We start from the raw sequence: 15,946 nt of genomic DNA, 5'->3' as shown, positions 1-15,946 counted from the left end.
TCTTAGTACGTGTCTGACAGGCATCGGGTTCATAGAGAGGTCTCAGGTACACGCTTCCTAATAGATACTGGGGAGGGATTTGGGGCAAAACTTTGGAATTCAGGTCTGATTAGTAAAAAAGCTGGAAGGGGAAGGAAAGAAAACCTTTCCAAAATGTGGGCGTGGGGAAATAGCAACCTGTTCTTTTAAGAAAATAAAACTCTAAATCAAAAACAGTTTTAATTTAAAAAATTAACTAAAAATCAGAAGCAGATAGTTGGTAGTCTTGTGGATGGTTGTCAGTTGTCAGCTCCTTGAATCAGATTTCTCCTTCCTTGTTTCTTAATGTTATTTTTTGAAAGCCATAATTACTAGGTCTGAGCCCCACTCCTTCTTGGTCTCTGGTGTGAACCGAGGCATTCTCAGCAGAGACCACCTGTGGTTATCAGTATTGAGTATGTATCATTCCTGACAATTGGAAAGTGAGAGTATAGTCTTGAATGGAAGGCAATATATGTCATTAATGCAGTTCTGGCTTATCCATCAGAATTAGGCATTGGAGGGCAGGTCTATACTACAGTCCGGATCGACGCTCTGAGATCAATCCACCAGCGGTCGATTTAGCGGGTCTAGTAAAGACCTGCCAAATCGACAACAGATCGCTCTCCAGTATAGATCCCTGTACTCTACCCCCTGACGAGAAGAATAAGGTAAGTCGACGGGAGAGTTTCTCCCGTCGACCCCCCCGCGGTGTAGACCCTGCGGTAACTCGACCTAAAGTACGTCGACTCCAGCTATGTTGTTCACGTAGCTGGAGTTGCGTTGCGTAGCGTAGGTCGACTTACCGCAGTAGTGGAGACATAGCCTCAGACACTGAGCAGTGAAGCTGCCTAGCGCACTAAAAGCTATTTGGTGGAAAAGATGTCCCCTAATTCCTTTCCATGACTTTCATTTTTGTGGCCGTAGAAGACCAATAAATTACTATTGTTATCATACCTAATATTTTTAAATGAAATAAAAAAAACAACTTTGTGTCAATGCGGCATTTATTTTAAATGTCAAACAGTCAATAGTTAGGAAATTTAAAAGATTATGGTTTCTCCTACAATGTTAATTTGGCCACGTTTTACCTTTTACAGCGTAGTCTATTCCCATGAGGTATCAAATTCCCTTTAACTCCTTTGAAAATTACATACTAAGTTAGTGTTGTGAATACATTTTTAATTTTTAGAATTTCTTGATTGAGTACCGGATATCTCAACCTTAATATTACATTAATGGTACCTGTTGTATTTAATAATAATAATAATTAGAGATGGGCCAAAACTGGAACCTAAAATCCAAACTGTTTTGAATTTGGAAGTTGATAACCATTTGGATATGGGTAATAATCAGATATAAATATAAAAAATAGACTAGATCTTTAAGGATCTGCTAGTATCCCTTCCAAACAAAGTAATGCATGAGATAAATTAAAACAATAATGTAATAGTTTCATACTCAAAATGAAAATGTATTTACCTATGTAGAAAGATCTGTATTCTGTATGCTGTTGAGACATAAATCTGCCCATCCATCTCTTTCCCAAAGACCACAGCTTTCATGTGGCTTATAAATGTGATCTGTGAGCACTACCATATTGCTGTGTGTATAGTAATGCAGACAGGAGAGTTTGGGGCATGTGTCAGGGTTAGCTATTGTGTGTAAATTTATCATCACTTCACAGAAAAAAGTCTTTATTTTTAGATTTAGTACACGAGTGCAGGAAAGTTGTTTCATTATGACCAGATGTTACTACTTTAATTAGCTGTGTTTGGACCGTTAAATTTCCTAGGGGGCATCTGAGCATTCAAATTTACATCAACAAACAAGTAACAGTAAGCTATATGCATTTTAATGGTGGAACCTTCTACATTAGAATTCAGTGCCTGGATATTGTATTTTCGATGGGAGTCAAGATGTCTTTGTTTATCATTGTTTATCTTCTACTCATCCATGGCTGGCAGGTGGAGCCCCCCTTTGGCGAGGCTAGCCCCTGGCTCTGCCCCTTCTGCACACTCCCCCTCCACCTGGAGGAGCTCCGAACTGGCCGGAGGCCTGAGCACCCCCCACCCCCCTGCAGCCAGATATGCCCCAACTCCCCTGCCCCCCACCAGCCCGGAGGAGCCCTGAGCCAGCTGCACCATGCCTCCCTAGACCCTAAGCCGCCATGAAGAAAAGCGGCTCAGACTCTCCTCCAGAAGAAGTTTTCACTATGCCTAGGGCAAGGGTTCTCAGGACAAATTTTTCGGTGGCCTCAGAGTGCGGCCACCAACTCTTGCTGGTGGCCGCTCTCACACTTTTTAAAAAAATACTTAATTAGCTTTAGGAAAAACAAATAAATATGCACATAGACACGTCCAAATCGTAATTTATTCATTGCTCACTAGTAAGTCCGTTGTGAAAAGTGATATTAACAGACGTAAAGCAAGACATGAGAAGTAATTCTGCTCTACTCCGCGTTGATTAGGCCTCAACTGGAGTATTATGTCCAGTTCTGGGTGCCACATTTCTGGAAAGATGTGGACAAATTGGAGAAAATCCAGAGAAGAGCAACAAAAATTATTCAAGGTCTAGAAAACATGATCTATGAGGAAAGATTGAAAAAATTGGGTTTCTTTAGTCTGGAGAAGACGGAGAGTGGACCTGATAGCTTTCAAGTACATAAAAGGTTGTTACAAGGAGGAGGGTGAAAAATTGTTCTTATTAATCTCCGAGGATAGGACAAGAAGCAATGGGCTTAAATTGCAGCAAGAGAGGTTTAGGTTGGACATTAGGAAAAACTTTGTCAGTGTCAGGGTGGTTAAGCACTGGAATAAATTGCCTAGGGAGATTGTGGAATCTCTGTCATTGGCGATTTTAAAGAACAGGTTAGACAGACGTGTCAGGAATGGTCTAGTGGTTATGTCATCCTGCCTTCAGTGCAGAGGATTAGACTATTTGACCTCTTGAGATCCCTTCCAGTCCTACATTTCTATGATTCTATGACCAACAGCATGTGAAAGATGGGGAAGAGGAACGTAACAAAAATGTGTACCTTTTTATATACATTATAAACCTTTGGATTTTTTTGTTTATTAAATTTATATCAACTATACTTCCCCTTCCGCAGTGCTGTTTCCAATTTCTTGTTGGTGTAACAGAAGGATACAAAGAAGGTATTGATTGGCCTTATGGATCAGTTCAGGGAGAGTTCTCCATGAAGAGATGACGGTATGGAAGTGGGTACCAAGTGGAAGCAGAAATAAGCTAATATCATTGGTGGAGTGTTGGGACAAGGGTGATGCAATACTAGACAAGAACAGATACATAGAGAATGCCAGAGGGCTTGACGCTATGGAAATGAAGCATAAATTTGGTATGATGGAAAAAAGGAGTCAGTGGAGAGATTCAGAGAAAGTAAACAAAAGTGAAACATCTTTGTCCTGTGTGGTTTTGTCTTCATAACTGTGGTAGACATTCATCCCACAGTCTGGGAAAGGGTCAAATGCTAAACAATAAAACCTGAAACAACTTGTTGGTAAATTTGAAAGGTAAGGCGTGCATACTTACAATGGAATCTTACGGATGGTAACATAACCCTAAAAATGGTTAATGTAATTAAATTCAGTACTGTGGTAATTTGATGTACTATTTAAAGTTATTTAACTTTCTTACTTCATTTCCAAGGAGAAAGTATTGTTCATCACATTATCACTACCATGCATCACCCTCAAGACCTAACACTAAGTCTGCATGGGGGCTGAATTGCCTATTACTCTTTCCAGATAGGAGGGGAAGCAGTTGGGGAAGCATCTGGAGAAATACAACATAGAGCTTTTTTCCGACGGACCTTAGCTGTTGTTCAGTTATTTATTTGTGCATTTTGTGTATTGGCTATTGCTGAGGCATCTGGGAGCCATAACCGGTCAAACAAGCAAAGCAATCTCCACTGGAGACAGTTAGATGAAATGAATGAGGTGTAGATTCTGTCTGTATGTCATTCTCCAGCGTTCCACCGAAATCTGCTTCCATGCACGGTCCTCCTTTACAACTCTTCATGGGTTTCCTTAAAATACGCAATACAGGCATCGAAGGTTCATGTGGCCATTTTCATTTGCATCTTAACCTACAAATTATCAAACTGAGTACAATTTTAAATTCCTAAGCCATAGCTCAAATCTTTTACAGCTTTCTGTTTGACTTAATTCTACATAAAGCTTCTATTTGTCAGGGTTTATTAATTTCATTTTTTTTCATGATTTATTTTTAGCAATGTTTAAGTTTCATGTAGAAGTCAAAAAATCAAGGTTTTTCAGGGCTTTTTCTTTGTATATACTATAATGAGTAATAAATAAACAACAAATTCTCCCATCATTTATAGCATAAGTGCTAACATGGGAGTTGGGTGGGTGTACACAAAGGTACACAAAGTGTTCCATAAAATAGTACAGTCCTTTTGAATACGGACCTGCTTAAATAATAGTCATGATTTTTTTATACAATTTTAGCGCAATGTGGTTTCCATGTAATCAGTTTCTACTGTAAATTTAAAAATACTGTAATTGAACTTGAAAAGAGAATGTAAATGTTTGATAGAGTAATTAAGTAGTGATATCCCTGTCCAGGATTAGCCTCTGATGGAACTACTCAGATTATTGCAGAAGAAAGCAGAGAGGCCTTGCTATTACTGCTATAATAATACATGCTTAATTAAGTAATAATATAATTCCCTTTGGCTAATAATATTATTCATTACTAAGTGATGATAATAATAATAATAAAGTGATAATATCCCTCCCCTAAAGGTCAGAAAAGCATTTTCCAAGGAAGCAAGATTTTCTGTCTGACAGATGAAGTTTCCAGCAACGTCCAGAAAACGGATGTCATACTACTTGTTTTACTGTAGGCACACTGAACTTGGGGCCCGCTCCCCTGTATTCTGATTGGACCATAGAGTCCATTTGCATCATTATGTTGTCTATTGTAGGATCTGATGAGAACGTTTAAAAAAAAAAAAAAGCTTCATTCAATTACATCATGTGATGGCAGACAGCTAAAAAGTGACAAGTTTTTAAAGTGCTTATATACCAGTGCTAGAAGTCTAAATAATAAGATGGGTGAACTAGAGCGCCTCATATTAAATGAGGATATTGATTTAATAGACATCCCAGAAACGTGGTGGAATGAGGATAATCAATGGGCCACAGTAATACCAGGGTGCAAAATATATCGGAAGGACAGAACTGATCATGCTGGTGGGGGAGTGGCACTATATGTGAAATGAAGCATAGAATCAAATGAAGTAAAAATCTTAAATGAATCAAGCTGTACCATAGAATCTCTATGGATAGTAATTCCATGCTTGAATGATAAGAATATAGCAGTAGGGATATATTACAGGCCACCTGACCAGGATGGTGATAGTGACTGTGAAATACTCAGGGAGATTAGAGAAGCTATTAAAATAAAAAACTCAGTAATAACGGGGGATTTCAACTATCCCCATATTGACTGGGTACATGTCACCTCAAGAAGGGATGCAGAGACAAAGTTTCTTGACACCTTAAATTACTGCTTCTTGGAACAGCGAATCTTGGAACCCACAAGAGGAGAGGCAATTCTTGATTTAGTCCTAAGTGGAGCACAGGATCAGGTCCAAGAGGTGACTATAGCTGGACCGCTTGGTAATAGTGACCATAATATAATTAAATTTAACATCCCTGTGGCAGGGAAAACACCACAGAAGCCCAACACAGTAGCATTTAATTTCAGAGAGGAGAACTACACAAAAATGAGGAAGTTAGTTAAACAGAAATGAAAAGGTACAGCACCATAAGTGAGAACTCTGCAAGCTGCATGGAAACTTTTTAAAGACACCATATTAGAGTCTCAATTTAAATGTATCCCCCAAATGAAAAAACATAGTAAAAGAACGAAAAAAGAGCCACCGTGGCTAAACATCAAAGTTAAAGAAGCAGTGAGAGGCAAAAAGACATCCTTTAGAAAGTGGAAATTAAATCCTAATGAGGAAAATAGAAAGGAGCATAAACTCTGGCAAATGAAGTGTAAAAATATAATTAGGAAGGCCAAAAAAGAATTTGAAGAACAGCTAGCCAAAGACTCAAAAAGTAATAGCAAAGAAAATTTTAAGTACATCAGAAGCAGGAAGCCTGCTAAACAACCAGTGGGGCCACTGGACGATTGAGATGCTAAAGGAGGACTCAAGGACGATAAGGCCATTGCGGAGAAACTAAATGAATTATTTGCATCAGTCTTCACGGTTGAGGATGTGAGGGAGATTCCCAAACCTGAGCCATTCTTTTTAGGTGATGAATCTGAGGAACTGTCCCAGATTGAAGTGTCATTAGAGGAGGTTTTGGAACAAATAGATAAACTAAACAGTAATAAGTCACCAGGACCAGGGGGTATTCACCCAAGAGTTCTGAAGGAACTCAAATGTGAAATTGCAGGACTACTAACTGTCATCTGTAACCTGTCATTTAAATCAGCTCCTGTACCAAATGACTGGAGGATAGCTAATGTGACATCAATTTTTTAAAAGGGCTCCAGAGGAGACCCCGGCAATTACAGGCCTGTAAGCCTGACTTCAGTACCAGGCAAACTGGTTGAAACTATAGTAAAGAACAAAATTGTCAGACACATGGATGAACATAATTTGTTGGGGAATAGTCAATATGTTTTTTGTAAAGGGAAATCATGTCTCACCAATCAACTAGAATTCTTTGAGGGGGGTCAACAAGCATGTGGACAAGGGGGATCCAGGGGATATAGTGTATTTAGATTTTCAGAAAGCATTTGACAAGGTCCCTCACCACAGGCTCTTAAGCAAAGTAAGCTGTCATGGGATAAGAGGGAAGATTCTCTCATGAATTGGTAACTGGTTAAAAGATAGGAAACAAAGGGTAGGAATAAATGGTCTGTTTTCAGAATGGAGAGAGGTAAATAGTGGTGTCCCCCAGGGGTCTGTACTGGGCCCTGTCCTATTTAACATATTCATAAATGAACTGGAAAAAGGGGTAAACAGTGAGGTGGCAAAATTTGCAGATGATACAAAACTACTCCAGATAGTTAAGTCCCAGGCAGACTGCGAAGAGCTACAAAAGGATCTCTCAAAACTGGGTGACTGGGCAACAAAATGGCAGATGAAATTCAATGTTGATAAATGCAAAGTAATGCACATTGGAAAACATAATCCCAACTATACATATAAAATGATGGGGTCTAAATTAGCTGTTACCACTCAAGAAAGATCTTGGAGTCATTGTGGATAGTTCTCTGAAAACGTTCACTCAATGTGCAGCGGCAGTCAAAAAGCGAACAGAATGTTGTGAATCATTAAAAAAGGGATAGATAATAAGACTGAAAATATCATATTGTCTCTATATAAAGTCATGATACGCCCACATCTTGAATACTGCTTGCAGATGTGGTCACCCCATCTCAAAAAAAAGTTATATTGGAATTGGAAAAGGTTCAGAAAAGAGCAACAAAAATTATTAGGGGTATGGAACGGTTGCCATATGAGGAGAGATTAATAAGACTGGGACTTTTCAGCTTGGAAGAGAGACGACTAAGGGGGGATATGATTGAGGTCTATAAAATCATGACTGGTGTGGATAAAGTAAATAAGGAAGTGTTATTCACTCCTTCTCATAACACAAGAACTAGGGATCACCAAATGAAATTAATAGGCAGCAGGTTTAAAACAAAGGAAGTATTTTTTCACACAACACACAATCAACCTGTGGAACTCCTTGCCAGAGGATGTTATGAAGGCCAAGACTCTAACAGGGTTCAAAAAAGAACTAGATAACTTCATGGAGGATAGGTCCATCAATGGCTATTAGCCAGGGTGGGCAGGGATGGTGTCCCTAGCCTCTGTTTGCCAGAAGCTGGGAATGAGCGACAGGGGATGGATCACTTGATGATTACCTGTTCTGTTCATTCCCTCTGGGGCACCTGACATTGGCCGCTGTCAGGAAACAGGATACTGGACTAGATGGACCTTTGATCTGACCCAGTATGGCCGTTCTTATGTAGTGGTGGTTTAAAGAGGTGGTTAAAGAGGGGATCAAGAACAACAAGGAGTCCAGTGGCACCTTAAAGACTAACAGATTTATTTGGGCATAAGCTTTCGTGGGTAAAAAACCCACTTCTTCAGATGCAAGGGGATCAAGGTGTCATTAACCTAATACAATATCACTGGGGAAATTTTTAGTGGGAGAGTCTAATTTGCTGATTTGGGCATCATTAAGTGTCCTATGAGTGACATTACAGCACCAAGGGAAGAATTAAATGTTTGTTTTAAATGATACCAAAATTTAACAAGCAAAGTTAAATCAGTTTTAAATGTGTTAATAAATATACTGTCTATGATGTAATAGAGACAGTCTCAACTCTTGAATTTTATAGAACATTTGCATAATCTTAAATAATTATAAAGTTTTTATGCCGCTTTATTTTAACACACATGGGGATATTTTCAAAGACACAAATGGCGGATAGGCATCTAACTCCCATTCACTTTCAATGGGAGTTAGATGCTTATCATATATATCTTTAAAAACCTCCCCCATTGTAGGTATAATTCTGTAGTGTGAAGATGAAGATTACAGCAGCATGAGTCACGCTGTATGACTAACCTCTCTGTGTGGGGGAATCACCTGCTGCCTTTTTTGGCCACATTATGAAACGTTTTAATTAAAAGATCATTTTAGCAATAAACTGTGAAGATGCAGCTAAGGTCAGTGCCAGTGTATGCTTCGATCTAAGTGTTTGCAGGCTTATTTGAAGCATTCCAAACTATAGATCTTGTATACATGGTATTAACTACACTGGTTGAATTTTTTTAAAATAAAGTCTGAATACAATTATTGTGCATTCTAGGTCTGTGCTTCCTACATACAAATAAGGCCAAATTTGGATTATACCTCTAAACATTCTAGAAACAAGTATCAGCATTGGTTTATATCTTGGTTCATAGGTTTGAATAAAAGGTAAATATGAGCTGAATCCAGACATGGGAGGCAATGTCTGAGAGGGAAGTGATTCTAGACAAAGCCAGGACCTCCCAGGCACTGATCAGCATAGAGCAGAGTGCACAGCAAATGCTGGTCACCATGCAGCCCAGCCTATAGGAGGGGATCTAGCAGATGTCAATCTCCATATCTCTGCACAGGTTTCAGCAGAAACTTGTGGAGACAATTTAACTATTGCTACATTTCACTGCGTAAAATTATAAATCTTGTTGTTTGTCTTAAAGCAAAGGTCCTAAATATTCTGAGTAATTCTGAGTATAAATGAGTAGCGGGGAAATCTATTTAGAAAGATGATGTTTCTGCATATTATAAGTGGATTTTTTTCTTTGAATGGCCTCTGCATATTCCCACTTTTGGGGTGCACTGACTGCTGCTTAGACTAGTGGAATGTTCTTTGTAGCAGCATCCATTGGAGCCCTCTTGCGCCCCCTGCCCCTCCCCTCCAGGCTCTGAATGTTCAGGGGGCGGGGCTATACAGTGGAAGTATGGCATGACTTGCCAACCCACTCTGTACCTTTCATTGCCTCCCCGAGTCTATAATTGAAATTAGGGCTCAGAGGAAGAGAGGAAGGTGGGTGTGATGTGTGTGCAGAGGTCATTTTGAAGAACCCCAATTACAGGAGCGTAACCTTCATTTCTTGAGTTAATTAGATCAGACATTGTATTCCTTTTTCTCCTACCTGCAATAGCTCAGCAGTGAGCTACTTGCATTTAGTCCCATCAGTTCGCTATTTACAGTCTGCTAAGGTTTGTGTAAAAGCGAACCATAAATCTTATTGACTGGCTGGACTCAGTTTTATTCTGTGTGTTGTGTGCTCTTTGAAAGGACAGTGTTTATTTTTTAATCTCCTGCTTTTCTACAGTATTATTCTAAATCTAATCATACACCAGGCTTAGACTATGTCCATGGTGGCAAAAATATGCTCTAAAATGTTAGCGGTACAAAGCACATAAAGTTTAGGATTTTTATGCTGAGCGTCAGGCAGGGGAATCAGCTGGTAGAGTTAAATCTTTTGCAGTTCTGATTTTTTAAGATTTTTTGCCAAGAATGGAAAAAATAATATCTCTATGCTTTTCTGTTAATAGAAATGACATAATACATGAGGTACAGCATTTTATGTCTTATTGTATCAATTTATTAAAGCCATGTATTTACACTGTATTGGGGATAGTGACATTTCTGCATTCATTGCTTTACACTGTAGTGTGGATATTCGCATTTCTGTATTCATTGCTTGCACTGATGTGAAAAAACAAAACAAAAACAATGGCCAACAGATTCTTGGTGTTTGAGGGCTGGCTGCCATCTCTCCACCCTTGGCCAAGAATGCTTTCCACAGAAGTGCAAAAAGAGCCCCTTGGAGAGGGGGCTTAAACTGCATCATACCCTTTGCATCAGTTAAGTGCATTCCAGGCCTTCCAATCCAGCAGCAAGATTTGCAGCATAGATCGTGTATTTTCAAGGGCAGCAGGGCTTGGTTGAAACGAGGATCTCTCTGAGATCATTAAGGTAATAGTAAATGGGAAAACTGTCAAGGCAAGTTAATTGTAAAGCCTAATGATTTTGATGTTAGCCCTTTAGAATGAGGAAAAGCACCCTTGGCCCTATGTCTGCGCTAAAGTGCTTTAATTTTTGTCTCTGGAGAGCTGAATTGAGCATCTTGTGCATTTAAAAGCAACCTGTGATAAATGATTCCCTTTGTGAAAAAATCGGCTTTCAGAATCCTGCTGTAACATTGGACTGCAGCAAGGGAGTTATACAGTAAATCTGCAGATAATGGTTCATGCTGCTCCTTCCCCCATAAGCCTTTATGAAATATTGCCGACAAGCAAACATTTAAATGCTCAGAAATAAATGAATGAGCAAACATTCCTTGGCATCTGTCTGAATGGAGGAGGGGTAGTTTGTTTTTAAAAAATGAGAAAGTCCTTCTGTAATGGCCACTCTACCCCGGGGCTAGCAATTCATCTTGTAGCACAGGTGGGAGCATTCTGAACCAGGACTGTGAAGCGCTAGGGTTAAAACGCTGTTGCTGATGACCTGGGTAGGGGGATGTCATGTTTTATGTAGTTTTCACAGTAAGAAGGTATCTTTAAAACTGGTTTTGTACTTTAAAAACGATGACAATCTAAATCATAGTATGAATCACCAGATAACCGGTATTGGATGAAATATCAATTTGTCACTTGTTTTGCTTTGCTGATGTTACATATTGGCAGGTTTGAAGGTGAAGAGGTAGGTTTCACACAGGCAGGGACAGGGGACCCAGAGGAAAGGAGAGCACGGTAAACAGACCTGCTGACAGACTGCTGCTGCTCCTTGCTTTCTCCATTTTCAGAAGCCCCTTGAGAGGCTGCTGTGTGTTTCAGGAAATGAGTGACAACACAGAGTCCTTCTTGGAGGTTATCTCCAGCTGACAGGTTTTGTGGTTAATGCAAAATATGGTGGTTTGCTGTTTGACTACTTACTTTCAGTAACCTTTAAATGGAGATGAAATGTTATAGACCTAAAAAACTCAATGAAGTTGCAGCCTCTCATTCTCTTCAGAAAAGTTGACATTCTCAGGAGTGGCTTCAGCTGCACTGTTTCTCCCTCTGATTGCCAGGCACATGCACTTCCACTTTTCCCTGTCTCCCCTCCCTAAACGTGGGGACCTATACTGGGGAACACCAACCCTGGATAGAAACTAGGAAATTAACACAAACGCGTACTAGGTTTTATGACAGAAAAGGTCACATCACAACCCACCTTGTCTACTTAAATCAGAAGTTAAGGGAAATGTCTCCGGCATTCCTTTCCACTTTATTTTGCATCCAACAGTGCTGGTGACATGCTGCAATATTCCATAAGACTTTCACTTCCATCTCCAAGATAGCAAAAAAGTATTAGGTATCCAACTTCATCAAACCTGCCCTCTCAAATAAAACCTTCGCAGCAACCTCGGCAATGTTAGAGCAGATTAATTTCCCAAATACTGGGCATGTGTGACTGTCAGATGTGCTGATCTGTTGATTGATACAAGGGTGTAGAAGGTTACTATTAAGAGAGAGCAAGTGAGAGCTGGTATTTACTCTTTTCTGTTAATGTAAAACATTAGGATTTATGCCTCGTACTTCATGGATTATTTGATATTAAAATAGCAACTTTCTGAGATATAAAAACAGTATTTTGTGGTTTCTTGGTTATAATTTTTCTCCTCCAAAAATTGTTGTAAAGATCACCTAGCTGTATAGAAGGATGGTTAAAAATGCTAAATGTTATCAAAATAGTTCTTCTGTAGTAAGATGTGCCACATGCAAAATACAGGAAGAGTGCTGTGGTAGAATGGCTTTGTTGGCATTAACTAGCAGTGAACCGCTTTACTCACTTTTGGCTTCACCAGTAAGAAGTATTGCAGCCATTCCAAATGACCGCTGATAACACCTTTATACTAAAGCTGATCAAAACATTTTCACAGGGGAAAATGCAGTTAGTTGAATTAACATTTTCTGCATGAAAAGAGAGATTTCAGCAGAATTTTCCTTCATGAAGAACAAAACGTTTTGGTTTGGTTTGGCCATTTGAAACGACTCAAACAATTTAGTTTAGCTCAAGTTAAAACCCCCTTTTGCTGTCCGTGTGAACACAGTTTAACAGCTTTAAGATAGTTTTGTTTTGGTGGCACTGTACAAGAGGACAAGCTCAGATTATCTGGCTATGTCTACATGGAAGCTAAGGGGGTTTTCAGTGGAGCTCAGCTAACAATTGAAAAACGCACCTTTTTGCTCTTGTTGACACGGCCTTTATTTGTAATAAGTCTCTGAAATATAAATGCAAGCCCAATGGTCAAGTCAACTCTCTTTTTTCTGTGTGAGCACTCTAGCCTTCTAATTCATTTTAAGTGATGTCATAACCATAGCTGTATTGCCATCTAGCCCTAAATGGTACGTTCTTTCCCTGTGTTTCTTCTTTACAGTACGCTTTGCACCTTATAGACCTCCGGACATCTCCCTGAAACCACTGCTCTTTGAGGTGCCAAGCATCACCACAGAGTCTGTGTTTGTCGGACGGGACTGGGTGTTCCATGAGATAGATGCACAGTTGCAGAGTGCCAATGCCAGTGTGAACAGAGGGGTGGTGATTGTTGGGAACATTGGCTTTGGTAAAACTGCCATTATCTCCAGACTGGTTGCTCTCAGCTGCCATGGCACACGAATGAGACAGATTGCCTCTGATAGCCCACATGCCTCCCCAAAACGTAAGTACTGCTACACAGAGAGAGCTCTGAAATGCGTGAATCTCATATGTTTATGTGTTTAGCACCTTTCACCCACAAGGATCCCATTACCACTTCTTCCCATCCCCCAATAGACCAGTTCAGAGATTGTTGCCAAACCTGCCATAATGGGGCCCCCTGACATGGTTTACTGTTCATGTGCCAGACCTGGACAATGTGGAGCGTGAACTGGTTCATGCCAACTGAGGCCCCCTGAGGAATCAGGCTGTCTTTTCTTCTATTGCTCCCTGGCTTGGGCACATCCTGGGTTCTCCCAATGGCGTGCTTAATGGGAAACCTCCATCTGTTATTCCCCTAACTCGTTACCACAACACACATTTATGCTGGACACATTACCTATTCCTTCCTGTACGATTGATCTATCCCCATCTATTCTGGTATAGGAGCTTGGGGTGGGTCACACACTGCATCTTGAGCCTGGCAACTGCTTTTCCTCCTGCACACCAACACAAATCAATTCACCCTCCACTGAAATGCAGCCACCTTGCAGGTGGAAGGCAACAATAGCGTAATATCACACACACGACACTTAGAAGGGTAAAACAGGAATGAAGAGATACTCTATCCTACTAAAATTATAGTTAAACTTCTTGTTGGACAAATGCTGTTTGCTAGAATGAAATATTCTCAGCCACATATAAGCATCTGAAACGACACCGAATGTTGGTTTTCTGAAATATTGAATGTCACCTTCCAGAGCTAAATGGACAATGTGCAATGAAAGGCAGGGTTTGTTTATGTATTTTTACTAAAAGCCTGCAATGCACCTGCTGGGTGATTCTCTCAGTCTATTTAGAGAGATTGTGAGGGAGATTAAAGAAGCTATAGTTTAAATGTTTTCAAACTAAAAACCACACACACAGTAGAGACCTGGAGGCTTTGAATAGGAAAATGTTCTACAGTTCTCACATGCAAAGCACAGAAAAGAGATCCTTGTACAAACCAAACACACACAGGCTTTCAGTTCTTACTCTAGCGCTTCCTTGAAGTAGCAGTAAATTGGCTAGAGCCCCAGCTCTAAATTCTGGGAAATAAGCGAATCAAAAATTATGGCTGGGGTTATTTGCTTAATAAGGAGCTCTAAACTCCTCAGAATAAGAAATAACACATTTATTCTGAAAAAAGACATATATAGAATCATAGAAGATTAGGGTTGGAAGAGACCTCAGGAGGTCATCTAGTCCAACCCCCTGCTCAAAGCAGGACTAACCCCAACTATATGCAGAACTGCCACTTAGCCAGTCGGTCCCCAGCCTGTAGCAGTACATGGGATTCTTCCATCCTAAGTGCAGGACTCTGCACTTGTCCTTGTTGAACCTCATCAGATTTCTTTTGGCTCAATCCTCCAATTTGTCTAGGTCACTCTGGACCCTATCCCTACCCTCCAGCGTATCTACCTCTCCCCGCAGCTTAGTATCATCCGCAAACTTGCTGAGGGTGCAATCCATCCCATCATCCAGATCATTAATGAAGATTTTGAACAAAACCAGCCCCGGGACCAACCCTTGGGGCACTCCACTTGATACCGGCTGCCAACAAGACATCGAGCCATTGATCATACCCGTTGAGCCTGAGGATCTAGCCAGCTTTCTATCCACATTATTGTCCATTCATCCAGCCCATACTTCTTTAACTTGTTGGCAAGAATACTGTGGAAGACCGTATCAAAAGCTTTGCTGAGGTCAAGGTATATCACGTCCACCACTTTCCCCATATCCACAGAGACAGTCATCTCATCATAGAAGGCAATCAGGTTGGTCAGGCATGACTTGCCCTTGGTGAATCCATGTTGACTGTTCCTGATCACCTTCCTCTCCTCCAAGTGCTTCAAAATGGATTCCTTGAGGACCTGTTCCATGATTTTTTTGGTGACAGAGGTGAGGCTGTAGTTCCCCAGATTCTCCTTCTTCCCTTTTTTAAAGATGGGCACTATATTTGCCTTTTTCCAGTCGTCCCCGACCACCACGAGTTTTCAAAGACAATGGCCAATGGCTCTGCAATCACATCAGGGAACTCCCTCAGCACCCTCGGATGCATTGCATCTAGCCCCATGGACTTGTGCATGTCCAGCTTTTCTAAATAGTCCTTAATCTGTTCTTTCACCACTGAGGGCTGCTCGCCTCCTCCCCATAAGTGCTGTCCAGTGCAGCAGTGTGGGAGTTGACCTTGTCTGGGAAGACCGAGGCAAAAAAAGCATTGAGTACTTCAGCTTTTTCCACATCATCTGTCACTATGTTGCCTCCCCCATTCAGTAAGGGTCCCATGCTTTCCCTGACCACCTTCTTGTTGCTAACATACCTGTAGAAACCCTTCTTATTACCCTTTACATCCCTTGCTAGCTGCAACTCCAATTGAGCTTTGGCCTTCCTGATTATATCCCTGCATGCTCCAGCAATATTTTTATACTCCTCCCTAGTCATCTGTCCTTTCTTGTAAGCTTAGATTTGTGTTTAAGTTCACCGAAGGTTTCTCTGTTAAGCCAAGCTGATCGCCTGCCCTATTTGCTATTCTTTCTGCACATCAGGATGGTTTGTTCCTGAGCTCTCAATAAGGCTTCTTTAAAATACAGCTAGCTCTCCTGCACTCCTTTCCCCCTCATATTAGCCTCCC

The 15,946-nt window shown here is 40.5% G+C and overlaps 1 protein-coding gene across 1 annotated transcript in view; it reads left to right on the top strand.

Moving 5' to 3' along the window:
* The window catches only part of TANC2 (tetratricopeptide repeat, ankyrin repeat and coiled-coil containing 2), a 585,366-nt gene that overhangs the window by 476,783 nt on the left and 92,637 nt on the right, over positions 1–15,946 (top strand). The window contains exon 11 of the mRNA XM_024201203.2: positions 13,016–13,297. Within this exon, the coding sequence (XP_024056971.2) occupies positions 13,016–13,297 (282 nt within the window). The remainder of the gene's footprint in view (positions 1–13,015; positions 13,298–15,946) is intronic.

Source organism: Terrapene carolina, unplaced genomic scaffold (assembly GCF_002925995.2).
Source record: "Terrapene carolina triunguis isolate 2854851 unplaced genomic scaffold, T_m_triunguis-2.0 Scaffold193, whole genome shotgun sequence".
Taxonomy (NCBI): Eukaryota; Metazoa; Chordata; order Testudines; family Emydidae; genus Terrapene; species Terrapene triunguis.
This window is presented reverse-complemented; position numbering and strand designations above follow the sequence as displayed.